General features: G+C 37.2%; 1 protein-coding gene and 1 pseudogene across 3 annotated transcripts in view; one reads left to right on the top strand and one right to left on the bottom strand.

Moving 5' to 3' along the window:
• TMEM39A (transmembrane protein 39A) overlaps positions 1–12,633 on the bottom strand; it is a gene marked incomplete at both ends in the record, with an annotated part of 30,125 nt that extends 17,492 nt beyond the window's left edge. For both annotated transcript variants that reach the window (XM_084232247.1, XM_084232246.1), the window contains 2 exons: positions 4,349–4,571; positions 12,521–12,633. In XM_084232247.1, the coding sequence (XP_084088373.1) occupies positions 4,349–4,571; positions 12,521–12,633 (336 nt within the window). The remainder of the gene's footprint in view (positions 1–4,348; positions 4,572–12,520) is intronic.
• LOC311169854 (ribosome biogenesis protein WDR12-like) lies at positions 10,581–11,365 on the top strand (annotated as a pseudogene). Its single transcript has one exon. The product of its transcript is annotated as a ribosome biogenesis protein WDR12-like (transcript).
• Positions 12,634–15,456: the final 2,823 nt, after the last annotated feature.

A 15,456-nucleotide genomic window follows, 5' to 3' on the forward strand; every position in this document is an offset into this window, starting at 1 on the left:
TGTATTTAATTTCTTCCTCCTTTAAAATGAAAGCATTACCTAGATGCTGTGTATAGATCCTTCTAGTTCTCAGTCTATATATAAAACTATGATAATAAAGAAAATAAAAAGTAGTCAGCAATAAAACTGGAATATATTTTCATTTTGATAATCAAAAGGTCCATGGGTTTCCACAGTCCTTCCAGAATAAAAAACTGAATTTCTCAATTAATTTATTCAATAAAAATGTAGTAGGTATCTACAATGTGCTAGGTACTCTTCTTCATACTGAGAACAAAGTGCTGAAGAATAATAAACAAGGTTCCACCTCTCCTGGATCTTAGTAGGATTAGTAAGATTACTAGTTGTTTCGTCTGCCTTCATAGCAGGATTTAAATAGGCACCAGCTCCTAGTTAACTAAATATTCATTTCCCAGTTTCCCTTGCAACATCTACTTGCAACCAAAGAACATGAGGGGAAGTGATGTGTACAACTCCCAAACCACCCCTTTAAAAGAAGAAGCTGTCTATTTCTCTTTTCTTCCTTCTTATTGGCTGAATATGATGACAGGAGTTGGAGCAGCTACCCTGGACCACAGTTTGGAAGAAGCATGTTGGGGATGATACAGAAATAGATAAAAAGAGTTGTCACAATGGCCTATCAAGTACTTTTTATTTAATGGGGAAACAAGCTTTCACTCCATTTTAGCCACCCTGTTACAGAGGCTAAATCTGTATCTTTAATAAATTTATTTAAAGGGGAAGAGTAATGGCAACCCTTTAGAAAACATTTCTGAAATTATAACTGCTGGTAAAGATAAAATGGTGATAAATAACAACTAGAAGGAGAGGTAAAGTGCCAGTTTAAATTGGATTAGGAAGGGTATCCCTGACAAGATAGCATTTGGGCTAAGAGCTAAATGAGAAAAAAGTAGCAGTCATGCCAAGATCTGGCATGAGAGTCCCAAGTAGAGGAAAACATAATCACAAAGCCCCCATGGCAGGAAAAATATGACTGGTAAGTATGAAAAACAGCAAGAAGGCTGGAGTGAAATAGTAAGTAACTGAGGATTGAGTTTGTCCATATTTCCTCCTAAAGCAAAGTCCTGTGTGTTTTAGGAAAGGTACTATGATTCTATTTATATTTTCAAAATGTCCTGCTGGCTGTTATGTGGAAAATATACTGTCGTGAGAACAAGATCAGTTTAGGCTATTGCTTTTAATTCAGTGAAAAGTGATGATGGATTGACAAAGGGTCAGTCACAGTGGACCAGATTTGGGATATATTTTAAAGATAGAGGAACCAGAATGCTGGCTTACCACTCCTTAGAGCATTTCCTTTTCCTTCTAAATACTTTGGATTTTACCAATATTTATCCTCTCTTACTTTTCAGACATCTCATTACTGACCTCACTCCTCCAAAACAACAGAAGCAAATTTCACTAGACCCTAGCTAATGTCTAGGTCTTATTTATGCATCACTAGTGCATCTAACACATTTTTTTGTATCAGAAGATATAAGTGCCTAATGTATCTTATCATTAAGCAACTTTTGCTATATTCTAAATAACTGAAAACTGGTAATATATATATGATTGTAATTCTCTATTACCCAAAATATTAATCAGAGTCCTCCACTTCTGACTGAATAAGTTACTGTCCTACTTCTATGTTTTTTAGAGTTAGGAGCAGTCAGCTAATTGCTTGACAGCCAGAATAGTACTTACATATTCAAGTGTCCATATTTTCTTTCTGGTAATTATTAAGATCTTGAAATGGAAAAAGACAAACCTAACATATACATCTGATAAATTTCTGATTTAGGATTACATTAACATGAAGAAACAAACCACCTAACTGAGATGTAAGCTTCTTCCAGGGCATCCCAGCTGGGTAGCCACCTTTTAGGTTTAAACACCTTCAGTGACAGGAAGTAGTTAGGTATCTGGCAGTCCACTCATCTTTGAACAGTTTACCAATTCAAGCCCCTTTCAGATACATGGGCTAAAATCTTATTTACTTTTCCATGTATTTTTCTTTTAGCTTTACAACTGAATTTTAAGCTTTGTGTTAGTTAGCCAGAATCACATGTTGGTAGATAAGTGAGATAGTCTAGGCAATAATGTCCTTTAAGAATGCCTTCCAGACTTTCTTGAAACTAACATTCTAGTTACGATGTAGTTTTTGCCAACCACAAACATCACATAAAACTTGAATTCAAAACTGAATGAAGAGGGGAGTGGGGTAGGATCAAAGGCAGCCATGCATAGTATGAACCAGAGCAAAGGCAGCATACTTAGAGTCAGCAGCGATAGCAGCAGCTTCCTGATTACGACAGCAGCACTTGCTCCCTTAGTTTCAAGGCAACATCTATAGGGAGTTTTTAAAAGAACTATAGCCAGAGAGGGTGGTCTGGGAGAAGAGCTCCTGAATTAGCCTGAAAATGCAACAAGTAAGTTTCCACGGATGTCAAAGGAAATTTTATAATGAACTACTCAACAATATTTATGCAGTAAGCATAGACTAAATACGGAAATCAAAGCTTAATAGGTCTGTATTTGAGTGCCCACTTTGGACTATCTGATTCTGAGTCAGTTTCATAATTTCTAGATCTCATTCCTCATTTATACAATGAAGTCATAGAGTAGGACTTATCTGTTTCAAGAAACAGTAAATGAGCTAACACTTGCAAAGAACATAGTAAAAGTTTAACAAATGTTTGCCAATGTCACTGTTAAGCTAGTGAGGTATTTACTTATAGATATACATCACTGGAGGAAGCTTTAAAGATGATCTAATCCAACTTCATTTTCTAACACTGTGGCCAAAGAAAAGACCATTAAAAACAAACAAACAAAAAACATACAATTGGGCATTGATTCATTATAATTCTTAAGAAAATGAAATTCTCCTCATGTGATATTTAGTAGATAGCCAATGTGGAAAGAAACATTTCAGTACTTAATTCCAGGAACAACAAAGTAACAAATATTTAAAACAAAAATTTTTATTCCCATTTATACTACCTTGAATATTTTGGTCCATATTTCCTATGATCAGCTGGCTAGGGAGGATTTTAAAAATTATTTATAAGGCCGAGACATATAAACTACCCAGGGCAATCATCTTCTTTCTCTGAGAGCATATTTCCATTAACCAACTAAATCTGCTATTGCCAACTACTTACCTGTCTCAGCAACTGACCTGCTTTACTTATTATTTTATATAACCATCTATGGAGAATCTTCTCTCCATCAAGATTTTGACAGGCCTCCTAACAACTGGAAAGAGTGTAGAAGAGACTTACAACATACTTTTATGGAAAAAAAAAAAAAAAAAAAAACGTAAAAACTAGTTAGATAGACTGTTCCTGTCTCAATTTTATTTTGTAATAGAACCCAATTTTACTTAGGGTAACAATGCACTCAACTGAAGGACTCTATTTTCCAGCATCCCAAGCAGTCAGGAGGGGACATGTGTGACAATGGTATGAAACTCTCCTCTATATTTACATATGCTCTTTTCCCTTTCTGGCTGACAGGGATGGACCACAGCTACCCTGGCGGACACAGACTGAAATACAGTCTCCACCAGCCTGGCTCCCCTACTGACCACATGGAATTATCCTACTCCTGCCAACCAGGAGAACTGTCTCAGACTGTTTTGTGTTTGAAGCATTCTACAATTTTGGGTTTATTTCTATTAGAAGATATCATTACCCTAATACAGTTATTAAAAAGCTAGCATTGCTAGAATTTAATCATATTGGCACTTTAAACTTCCAACAAATTTAACATTGTGTAGAGAAAGCTAAATATCAAAACCTTCCTGTGTTATTATAATGAATTATTTAAATGTTTTCTTCATTTTTATTTCTTCTAGTCATAGATCAAAGTAAAATATTTATATATACACATATGTATCTAAGATTATTTTATTTATTTACGCATACAAGGGGTGCAGGCCAAAGATGGGGGGGCGGGGGGAGAGAAGAGGATGCACCAGAGACAGAGTGAGGAGCAGAACAGGCAGACTTACTGAAAGACACTGCTGAGGGAAGCAGTGGGCGAGACAGGAGAGGTCTGCTGCACTATATGTGGGTTAGCTCCTTGGCTGGGGATCGAACTCATGTTGCAGTGGCTGCCAATAGCTTCATAGTGCTGAGACTTAAACCCTGCACCAACAGGGAGGCCCCTGAGATATTTATATTTTAACAATCTTATTCTGACATATTTCTGAAAGTAACATGTAGTTTAACAAATAACTTTATTAGAAGAAAAATTACTAAGAAAAGTAATTCATACACAGACTTTCCAATTTTTTCTTGGCTAAGTAACATGAAGAATTTAGAGGCCTATTAGGACTTACCAGTGAAGTACAAGAAGCAGGATGATTGTAAGGGTACCACCACACTGTTTTATAGATGTTGATGTACTGAATGAACAAAGCAACCAGCAAGTAGATGAAAAAGAGAAATTCAAAGAGCAGGCTCCCATCCACAGGCAAATCGGGTATTTGGCAATGACGAACAGGACCTGGGGTGATTAAGGCTGTGATAGGCGGGACTGGAAGGCCAATAGCGCTACCATTCCTGAAAGAGAAAACTATGGTAAAATCAAATGGTAATACCATTCAGTGTCATACAGTACAGACGATTCTTGCTTCCTCCTCCACCTACCCTTTAACTATCGGCCTTTTCCCTTTGTACTCTCTTGCTCACTGATCTAATAGGTGATCATGGCTTCCATTATCTCCTGCATGCTGAAGACTAAAATTTCTCTCCATAGAGTTTTCTGCTGAATTTTAAGACCTACGTTATCAGGCTGCATACTGGATATCTCCGGGTTTTCTCCTATAATCCTGATCCTAGTCCACAGTCTAACCAGTTAACTGTTCATATCAGAAACTTGGGAGTTATTCTAGAACTTGCCTTCTGCTTCTTATATTCATCCAATCACTCTCTAAATCTTTAGATTCCACTTTATGAAACTTTTCCAAACTGTACCTTCCTGTCTAAACCCATAGTACTTTTTCAAACATACCCTATGTTTTACCTAAATTAAATTTGACTTCATTTTTTACCCACTTCTCCAAGCTGCCTTCAGAGATCTTTATGAAGTGAAAGCCTGACAGCTTTATCCTCTTGTCCAAAATCCCCAGTGGCGCTCCATTGCCAATAGGATAATATTTTTAAAAATTTAGTACATCCAATAAGTCCTCTCTGCTGCCTCTTATCACTCTTTCACATGCATCCTTTATAAAAGCCATGCTATTAGCTATCTAACAATACACACACTATTCTTTGTACACCTAATCCTTTTATCAGAAACACCTTCCTTAACCCTTCATGTACACATTTGCTGACAAGATCCTTCAGGCATTTTAAGATGAACAAATATATCTTCTATGAAGCGGACTCTGACCCAGCCAAAACTGATTCATCTTTCCTCTGTCATATTCAACCTATTACTTTTTTTGCACTTTCCATACTATACTGTTACATAATTTTTGTATACATCTATGTCTTGTCTATTAGATCACAATCTTAAGGAAAGAGAGTATTTATCCTAGTTCACTGCAAATATATATATTTAGATTAAGACAGCACACAGTGCAGTCATGAAAAAGACAGAGGTCTTAATATAAAGTTGAAATACTGAGATTTAAATTCCTATCTTTGTGTTGTTCTTTCTTCCAACTCTTGCAGGTTAGAAATAGCTGGACTATCTAAACTGATAAGTTGGGGTGGAGAACAAAATTTCCTATTGTTTGTACACTTGGTAATAGTTACAGAGATAAAAGGGTCTGTTTACAGAACAAGGAAAAGAGGCTTGATTTGGAATTATATTCACATTACTCTTTTTCTCTAAAAATTCCAAATATAGAATTCTAACATAGTGTGGGCCATTTAGTTCTTTAAGTGTCTAATGCGAACGAACACTCTGCTCACTCTGCCCATTCTGAAAAGTTAAGAAGACCATTGCAGAAATTCAGGAGAAAAAAGGAAAGAACAGAGATGAGAAGAGGGTCGGAAAAATATGTAACAGTTTTTTCCTCTCCTTCCAGAGTATATTCCAATAGATTAAGTCTACTAAAGAGTAGACTGTGAACTACCAGCAGGTTTTACAACCTTACTTGATCAATCACAAACCAATCATTAAAACACGACAGTCCTCTGATCTGGTCTGGGAGATGGGTCACAGCACTGCACAACTCCATGAGCTATCATTTACACAGAAAACAACATGAAAGGTGGCATCTGGAGTTGTACACATTGCTGGACTATAAAGGAAGGAATTAATGCAAGTGGCCAATCTAGCCCCTTATTACAGCTGATCATAGCTACAGAATTAAAATTCTGATGACTTGTTACAAGATTAGGAGTCTCTACTCTAGAACAATCCAGAAATTCTTATTCCTCTTCAGTCAACAATATATTAAGTGAGAAAGCATGCTTAATTATTTGTTATGATTTAAAGGTTAAGTAGGTTCTTATGGGATTTTGCACAAGTAAAGCAAATTAATGTGATTCTGCCATTAATACTCAATAAAATGTTAGGCTTCAAGAAAGATACTCAAAACAAAATACAAAGGCTTACATGTATGATACTTTATACAATCTTGGTTATTAAACTTCAAGCCAGAAGACAAAGAAAAAGCTCACATAAAGTGAGCTGGCACATCAATGGCAAAGAACAACAGTAGCTGGAAGCTTAAAAGGAGATTAAGATCAAAGTTTGTGAAACCAAAAATTATATAGCTAAAATAAACTTATTCAATACATTTCAGAAGATTAGTAACAGATATATTACTTAGGAAATGTTAACGTATTATTCCTCTAAGAGAAATAAAAGTGGATTCAAGAAAAGTAAAATGACAAATATTTGAAATACAATGTGATATAGTTCTGGCCCCAGATTTTCCATTAGCCAGGATGGTCTTTAAGAAAACCTTATAACCCTGAGTCTCAGATTCTTCATCTATAACACAAGGGCTTGAAATGGATTCTCCTTAAAGAGTGGTTCTTGGGCCTCCCTGGTGGCATAAGGGGTTAAGACGCAATCTATGAAGCTATCCACAGCCACTGCAGCACAAGTTCGATCCCTGGCCAGGGAGATACCCACATGGTGCAGCAGACCTCTTCTGACTCGCCTGCTGCTCTCCTCAGCAGTGTATTTCGGTCAATCTACCTGTTCTGTTCCCTACTCTGTCTCTAGTGAATCCTCTCACCCCCACCCCCATACCTCTGGCCTGTACCCCAGTTATTGTATGTATAAATAAATAAATCTTTAAAAAAAAAAAAAAAAAGAGTGGTTCAAGACTATGCCCAGGTTTGATGATTCACTAGGACTCCTCAAGGACAGAGCATATACCTGTGTTCATAGCCAAGATCTACTGTAGCAAAAGGATACAAATCAAAATCAGCAAAGGGGAAAAACGGTAATGGGGGCAAGTCTGGAGGAAACCAGGGCACCCATAACTACTTTAGCAACTAATAACTATACAGGAATGACCTGTATACCAGAAAGGCTCAAAAGAGATTCAATACCCAAAGTTTTTACCGGGAGCTGATTATACAGGCACACTCTGCTTTTAGTACCAAAATTACAGATTCCCAAAAGTAAAACAGGTGTTCAGCAAGGCCTGCTTACAGTGTTGGCATTTAGATCCAACTGGTAAATACTTCCTTCTGCTGATATAAAAATATTCATAAATAGTAAGAATGGCTCACTATGCCTAAAATGAGCCAAAATTATTTATGTTCAATACCTGCTTTGTCCTTTTCATATAAAGTTTGTGTGCAGGAAAGAATTACTAAAGCAGACCTGGAACCAACGTTTATGAAGCCAGCAGCATCAGAATTTAGTTAAGCAAATGGATAAAGCAGGAAATATTCAAAAGGATAAAGAGGAACTAGAAGGGACAGAGAAAGCAGTTAAAATGTAGACATGATCACGCAGTACTATGAACCTAGTACTCACAAGGAGAAAACAAAGAAAAAAAGCAAATTAAGAGTCTCCCTCAAATAAAAGCTCTCGAGGACACTCAGAAATTCACAGATTGTCCTCCTCTGTAGAAGATAATAATCTAAGCACATTGTTCCAAGAAACAGGCTGAAAGCAAGAGAAAGAACTATAGATTTCAATCTTGATTGTGTCACCAAAGAGCTCATTGATATTTGCAAGCTGAACTTTACCAATCCAAATTTTGTATATCACAAAACACCTACCAGCTGACCTGGTTTGCAGAATCAATTATCCAACTATATCACACTTAAGCAAATACCTATGTCTATCAATAATCTATGGATACCCCAGAAATGAGTTCTTCTCATCTGGACAATGTCTTTGCACACATACTTCCTAAACCTATAGTCTAGGCTATCTATCACTGCTTTATCCAAATTTTTATACCTCTTCCCCATGATCTAACCACCTCTTCTAGCAGCTCCTTTCCTATCAATAACCAAATATGGAATGCCCTCTTCCAAAATAATCATTCAATAACAGTTTTAGTAACTCTCAAAGCACAATGATCACAACCATGTTTTACTTTATTCTAAACATCAAAACATATATAAAATACCTTCTCTGCCACCCAAATGTAAAAGTCTAAACATATCTAAAATATGTTCTTTCCACCACCCCAATTAATTGCTAAAAGACAAGAGCAGGTAGAGAATGGTAGATCAAGGCTATCATGACTAGAACCTTGAAAGCCAAGTAAAAGAGATACAAAAAAGCACAGAAAAGAATACATGATTATAGCTAAGTCCATTTAATAGCAGAGGTATTTACCAAATGTTTCTAATTGCCAATATATTTGCAGACTTCAAGTGCAAGCAAAACCGTCTAGGAATATGGCTTTGGTCCATTTGTAAGAGTAGAACATTTTATTTTCTCCCAAAAGATATTTTACACAGTATCCCAATATTTAAAACACAGAGAAGTTAGTCTGATGAAGAAAGGACTGGGAAACCTGAGGCCTGCACTGCTAGGCCTATTTGCCTCTTTCTCCCTTCTAAGCTCTCCAATGGCAGCCCCACACACTGAAGAGATTCTATGGAACAGTTTGAAAACACAGTTATCTAGGGGAATTGTCAAAGTCAAAGTAGAAGAACATGAACAAAGAAGTGCTAGAGTAAAGACAGAGGCAGAATTAGAATTTTTTAGCTAGCTAGAATCCTACCTACGCTTGGCTATGATTTTCTTGTTTTTTTTTCATTGAGGTAACAATGTTTTATAATGTTGTTTGGTAGAGGTATAGGATCTTCCCCTTCAGGTGTTGTTACCATTCTTACCCACCACCCAAGCATCCCTACTTCACCACAATAGATGATCTGTGATTGCAATTTGAAAGTACCAAGTCACTAAGTTGATAGCCTAGAGAAATAGAGTAATAGACAACAGATACCTTGATCTTAGTAAAATTTTAATTAGTAAAATTAAGGCCTATACTTCAAATAGGAAACATTTTCACCTCAGTATCTATGTTACATGTATCTTTCTTCAAAAGCATATTCACATATTCTCATTCTCTTCATTTTTTTAAAGATAAAATAACACATATTGTAGAAATTTTGAAAAATTCAGAATAAAGTTTTTTAAAGCTACTGCAATTTACTACTTCATTTATTTTCAACATCCTGCTATGAAGCATAAAGTATGACTTTTTTAAGTGAGAAAATCCAAAGCACAACAGAATAAGAAATAATACTCTACAGTAAATTCTAAGTAGTTTGCAAACATATATAAACATAAAATTAGAATTGAAAATTAGTCTGAGAATCAGACACTAGAAAAATCCCCTCAAACTGGAATTTCTCGGAGAGTCCCACTGAAGTGATGAGATCAGAACTGATTTTTAAGATCTTGGATTGGAAATTCAAAGAAAAAAGTAGGGCAAGCCAGAAAGAGAAAAGTACACAAATAACATCAGAAGGGCCAGAAATGGCTACAATCATTATTAGTGATTTCAAACTTTGAAAAATAGAATCAGCTGAGGAAGTGAGGAGAAAGAAAGTGGCAGCCCAGTCCATGCAACAGCATGACCACCTTATTTTTTCTAATTGAAAAGTTTATTTACCTGTGAAGTCTAATTTCAATTGCCTCTTTTCTGTAGCTGTAAGAGATCAAGATGTCTGTTGTCTGACTATTACACTACTTCTATAGGCAAATCTTGTATGTACTTGTGTCGTGGCTCAGTTGCAGACATTCTTCCCCACTGAAAAAAATATCTGATAGATGATGTTGCCTTCTCAATCTCTGCAGCCTCTGAAACTGCTAACCTTAATAACATCATCTATAAATTGCTGGAGGCCCAAAATGTGGTTTGATTTCATTCTCAAGGGCAAGTTTCTGTAAATACCCTTAGTCAAACACATGGAATTGAAAGCATCTCATCAGAATAGGCTGTGGAACTAGAAGCCATGAATACATAGAGAAGTACACTGCACCTCAGTCAGAGTAAAGCGTGTTTCATGATGTCTGAATCAGTTAAATCAAAGGGGTAGAGGAATGGATCTTAACTGGTTCTTATAAGACTTCCTGGATCTGGTCCTTGGAAGGAAAGTCAATAATGACAATTGCGGGACACAATTATGGGACAGAATTTAACAACAAATGTTGTCAAAGATGTGGCCTGGGTGAAAAAAGACAGTGTGTTTTGCCTGCTCCTGAGTGCCTTTATGGATCAGACCATTCTCATATGAGAGTGGGATGTAGAGAGAAACCAACTGGAAACCCTGTACTGCTGCAGAGGTCATGCTGGAAGTGGATTCTATAGCTGTTGATAGCACAGGAACTAAATTTACAGTGATTCCTAGGATAAGAGACTAAAGATCTGGTATACATTCCCTACAGATGAAGATGAAATGGAGGAATCCATAAGTTGACTGAAAAAGAAACAGTAAATAAAACAACTGGGAATAACAAAGATGCCCACAGTGACCATCTCTGGCCATATGCTGAAGAAATTTGTAGTGCATCTTGGGACTCCACAATTAGGATGTAAGATATTGAGTCTGGCAATCTTAAGTCAACTTTGACAGGAAAAAAAGTGTTTCAGTGCATCTTCTATTCTCTACTTTGTAAACGCTTAGCACCTGAATAAAAAATGATTCTTGGGTGCTGCTGTCCCTAACTTCATATATAGGATGGGTCACACCAGTAAAGTGGTCTCCTACATATGAGCAACAGCTTTAGATAACACTGTCAAGTTTTGGGATGCAAGAAGTTGTAATGCTCCTTCCTATGATGTACTGCTCATGAAAAAAAAGTGCTGAGTGTAGACTGGACAGACACAAGGTTACTTCTGAGCAGAGGAGCAGACAATAAATTGTATTTCTACAGGTATCTACCTACCACTTCCCACCTTGGGGCATGAAAGTGGGTAAGTTTGAATACAGAGATTCTAGAAATGAAATTCATAGAGAACCCTCAAATTATACAGATTCAGAAAAGCAGCCCTTTAAAGTTTAAGTTTTCACCCTTAAAAATGACTATCACTGTCATCTTTATTGTGCATTTATTATACAATGGTTTGTATTTATAAATATAAAATGGCCTACATTGTTTACCTTATACACCTCATAAATTAAATGAGTTTTTGCTATTTAAAGGTATTAGTTTGAATTAAGATGTGCTTTTGAAATATTATAAAGTCATATATTAAAAATAAATAAGAATCAAAAATAAATAAGAATGAGATATTATAAAGTCATATATTAAAAATAAATATAAAAAATAATAAAAAGAATGAGAAAATTAGAATCAAGGCAAGAAAAAACTCTATAGAGGGAGGAAGCAGAAATTTTCTTGATAAAACAGTGCATCAGGCAAAAGTCATCACCTTCCACTGCTACATGATCAAACCACCTCATATCCTGGATAAGCTTAGAAATAATTCATCCTAACGCTGAAATTAGGAACAGAGAAAGAGAGAAGGAAGCACAATTGACTATGGGTGAATTGGTGATGGGTACACTATAACAGTGATACTTGAGGGGGGTTCCTATATTTCCAAAATACCAAAAATATTGTAAGCCAATGTTACCTCAATAAAATAATAACTTTTAAAAAGGAAATTAGGATCAGAGACAAATTTCCATTAAAAAGATCAAATTCTTTATTCTCATATGACACAAATTTTAAGATGATTAGACTATAGCTACAGTTCATTAACTTCAAACCACTCTTTGAACAATTTTTTAAGATCACTGATAGAATATGACATAATTTATAAGCTGTTGACTATTTTAATTTGTCCTCAAAAAAAAAGACAAAAGAATGCTAGTAAGTAGGTAAATCATATTGGCCTTATACTTTTATTCACTTTCCCCTTCTTTTAATAACTAAAATGAACTGAACTGCTTTCACTATGTAAGCCCCATTGTACAACTTTTACCTCCAAAGTATTCTGAAATATTGAACTTTCAGTTTTCAAGGACAGAATTTCTATTTCAGTGTTAGAAATAACGTTGATAGTTTCCATGCTAACTGATCATAGGATATTACAAATAATGCATTATTTTTTCTTTACCTGTTTCTCAGGCCTGTTCCATTGCCACAGCCCCCACCAACCAAAGTCTGTAAAGAAGGTAAAGCTGATCGGCTTAGCTGCTGCCGACTAGGGCCCCTCCTTCCACCGGGCATGTCCGGGAACCAGTCTACTTCCAGTGCCACCTGTAGTTGCAACCCAGGTTAATGGTTATCAACCTGTTTCAACTCTGAACAACAAAAAAAAATTAATATCAGTTTACCATTGTTAAAGTAAGCAATGTAACAAAACAACCAGAAAAACTTGAGTTAGCAAGTAAGTCTTATAAAACCAAATTTTCAAACAAATGCTCCCAATTGTCCATTACCTACTTTATTCTAATGAAAGGACTACTCAGATTCCATAGGTTAGAAGCCTAGATTCTGATGAAGCTCTGTTCAACAAAAGGTGTGCCATGTCTTCCAGAGATTGTTGTCAAGACAAAGATGAATTAAAGTACACTAGTAGGCTTTTTAACACTTAAATGTAAAATTGTTCAACTGGTATCTCCGTGTGTTAAAGTGAAAATATTGGAAGGAGCCCAAATGAATGCCCACTCAAAAAATGAAAGTATATAAAATCATTTAGAAATGTCTGAAACCCCAGGATTAAAAAGACAAGTAACACAGGTAACAGATAATGACCCTCACTGAAAAGAAACCGTTTTCATTAAGCTATGGTAAAATCATGATTCCACCAATATGGATAATAAAGTCTGTTTTCTAAACAATACAATTTAAAAACTTAATGACTCTGGGAAACACCCTGGTTCTCAAAACGTTACTACAGACGAATCTATGTTCCCTATTCGTAGCAGCCTTTGGCTGTGGACTCACAAACGCCAGATGAGACAAAGCATTCATACCATTGGACGTATATGGGGCTGCTGGTATTTACTCAATTTTCTAGCAAAGGGAAAGTAAAGCGGAGCAAAAAACTGGGATGGACTTCGAGAACGAAGGTGGGGCAATGCATAAGGCAAAGGATCACAAATTTCAATGACTGGCCCCCAAGAGGGGAAGACGTCGCGATCTCCGCCATACAACCCCGAGTGCGAAAGAGGCCAGGGACACCCGGACGGGCGGCAGCTCCCTAATACTCACGCATGGAGGAGGCCCAGCCGGTGGGGCGGGATCCCTGGGAGGCGGCGGCTTTACAGGCTGGACCCCAAGCAAGAGAACACCCTCTCGCGTAGAGGCGCTCCTAACCAGCTGCTCGACCCCAGGCCGTCGCCGCCCGGAGACTCGAGAAAAAGTATCCAGTCTTCGGGCTGCCAGACCCAAACCCACACCAGACCCAGTCCCAGACCCAAACCTTGGGGCAGTAACAGAGTCAGAGCCACAATTAAAGCTAGAAGCAGAGCCCGGCCCCGTCAGCACTCAACCTCAGCCTCCATTACCGCGGAGCAGAGCAGACGTGGCAGCGCACAACGATGACGTCAGCTCCGCGACAGACGGCGGCCCCAGCCGCGAGTTGACCCCCGGAACTGCACTAGCAGCCCAAAAAACGGGCACCCCACCCCCTCCTGCGTGCACCTGCGCAGTGGGGTCGGTTTTCTCCGCTGAGCTCGCTGTCCAGCCTTCCTGGGCAGCACTGGCCTGCTTCTTTGCCTCCTCCTGTTCTTGGTCACCGCGCCCCCATGATCTGGGGCCACCGTGCTAGGGTCCTTGCTATCGCCTGGATTTCAAGTAACAACCGTGTGCCAATTATAGCCCCCATTTTACAAATGAGGCAGGTTGGGAGAAGTCACAGAAGGTCAGGCCACTTCCCGGTCCCGAAGCATCCAATGGGGCGTTCACTGTTTTGTAAATGAAAGATTACATAGATGGTGGATTTACAAAAATGAATACCACAAAAAACTCACAATATCGTGGATGAAACAAAATACCAGAAAAATACAGGAATTGCAACTTATTATAATAAATGAAACATTAAAAATATGTCCAAGGTCCAAAGATAGTGTGCAAGACAGTGTAATAAATTGTGTGGGATGATGGTGGTGTCATATCAAGAAAAACTTAACAGAATTTTTGATAAACCAACACTCCAAGAACAAACAGGCAGTTCGTGGGAGAAAAGCTTTCTAGTAAAGGATGTGGCAGATGAAATGGTAAGGAGGTGGGCAACATAGTGAGGAATTCAGAAACTTGGAATAGTTACAAGAGTGTTAAAAAAAGCACCGTGTGAGATCTCTCCCTGCAGATAGTCTAAACACCCTAAGAGAAAACCCTTTGCCTTGAGTATATGATTATTTAACCTTTATTGAGGTGTTTTTGTTGGTTGCCAGAAATTATAACTACATATTTCATTTAATTCTCATAAAGTTTTTAATAATGCCATTGTTCCTGCATAGGAAATTGAAGAGAAGTTAAATGATTTGTTGAAAATAACCCATCTAGTAAATGCAGAACTAGAATGATGATAAAACCAATAAAGTTAGCTAGTCACAAATATTCTTATCCTGTCGTACCACAGAAACTTTTACTCATGAGTATATAAAAAGATAATTTACATTTTTTCATTGTATTCATTTCTAGGCATAAGCAATTTTGTACATTTATTTTGTCCTGTTAGCTGCTTCATAGCTTGCAACACTGAAATTCCTTTGCTGCTTTTCTGTTGGCTCACCAACATTTCCTCACTGGCTACAGATTTCTAGTTCATATTGCCCTTTCCCACCACTGAAACTAGCCGTGCTTAATGCCTTATATTATAAATTATCACTGGGGATCATATATGTTTTCTCTCTCATTCTAAACTCCTAAAGGACAGAGACCTCATCTTGTACTTCCATGTATTTTCAGAGCCTAGGATGTTACCATGCACATTTAGACAAAGTCTAAATATTTCTAACTGTATGATCATTATACATAGCTATAGACTGTCCAAAATGATGGTGTCCACTGATTTTTTTTCACTTCTATGTCACCTTGTAACAG

Source organism: Talpa europaea (assembly GCF_964194135.1).
Source record: "Talpa europaea genome assembly, chromosome: 4".
Classification (NCBI taxonomy): domain Eukaryota; kingdom Metazoa; phylum Chordata; class Mammalia; order Eulipotyphla; family Talpidae; genus Talpa; species Talpa europaea.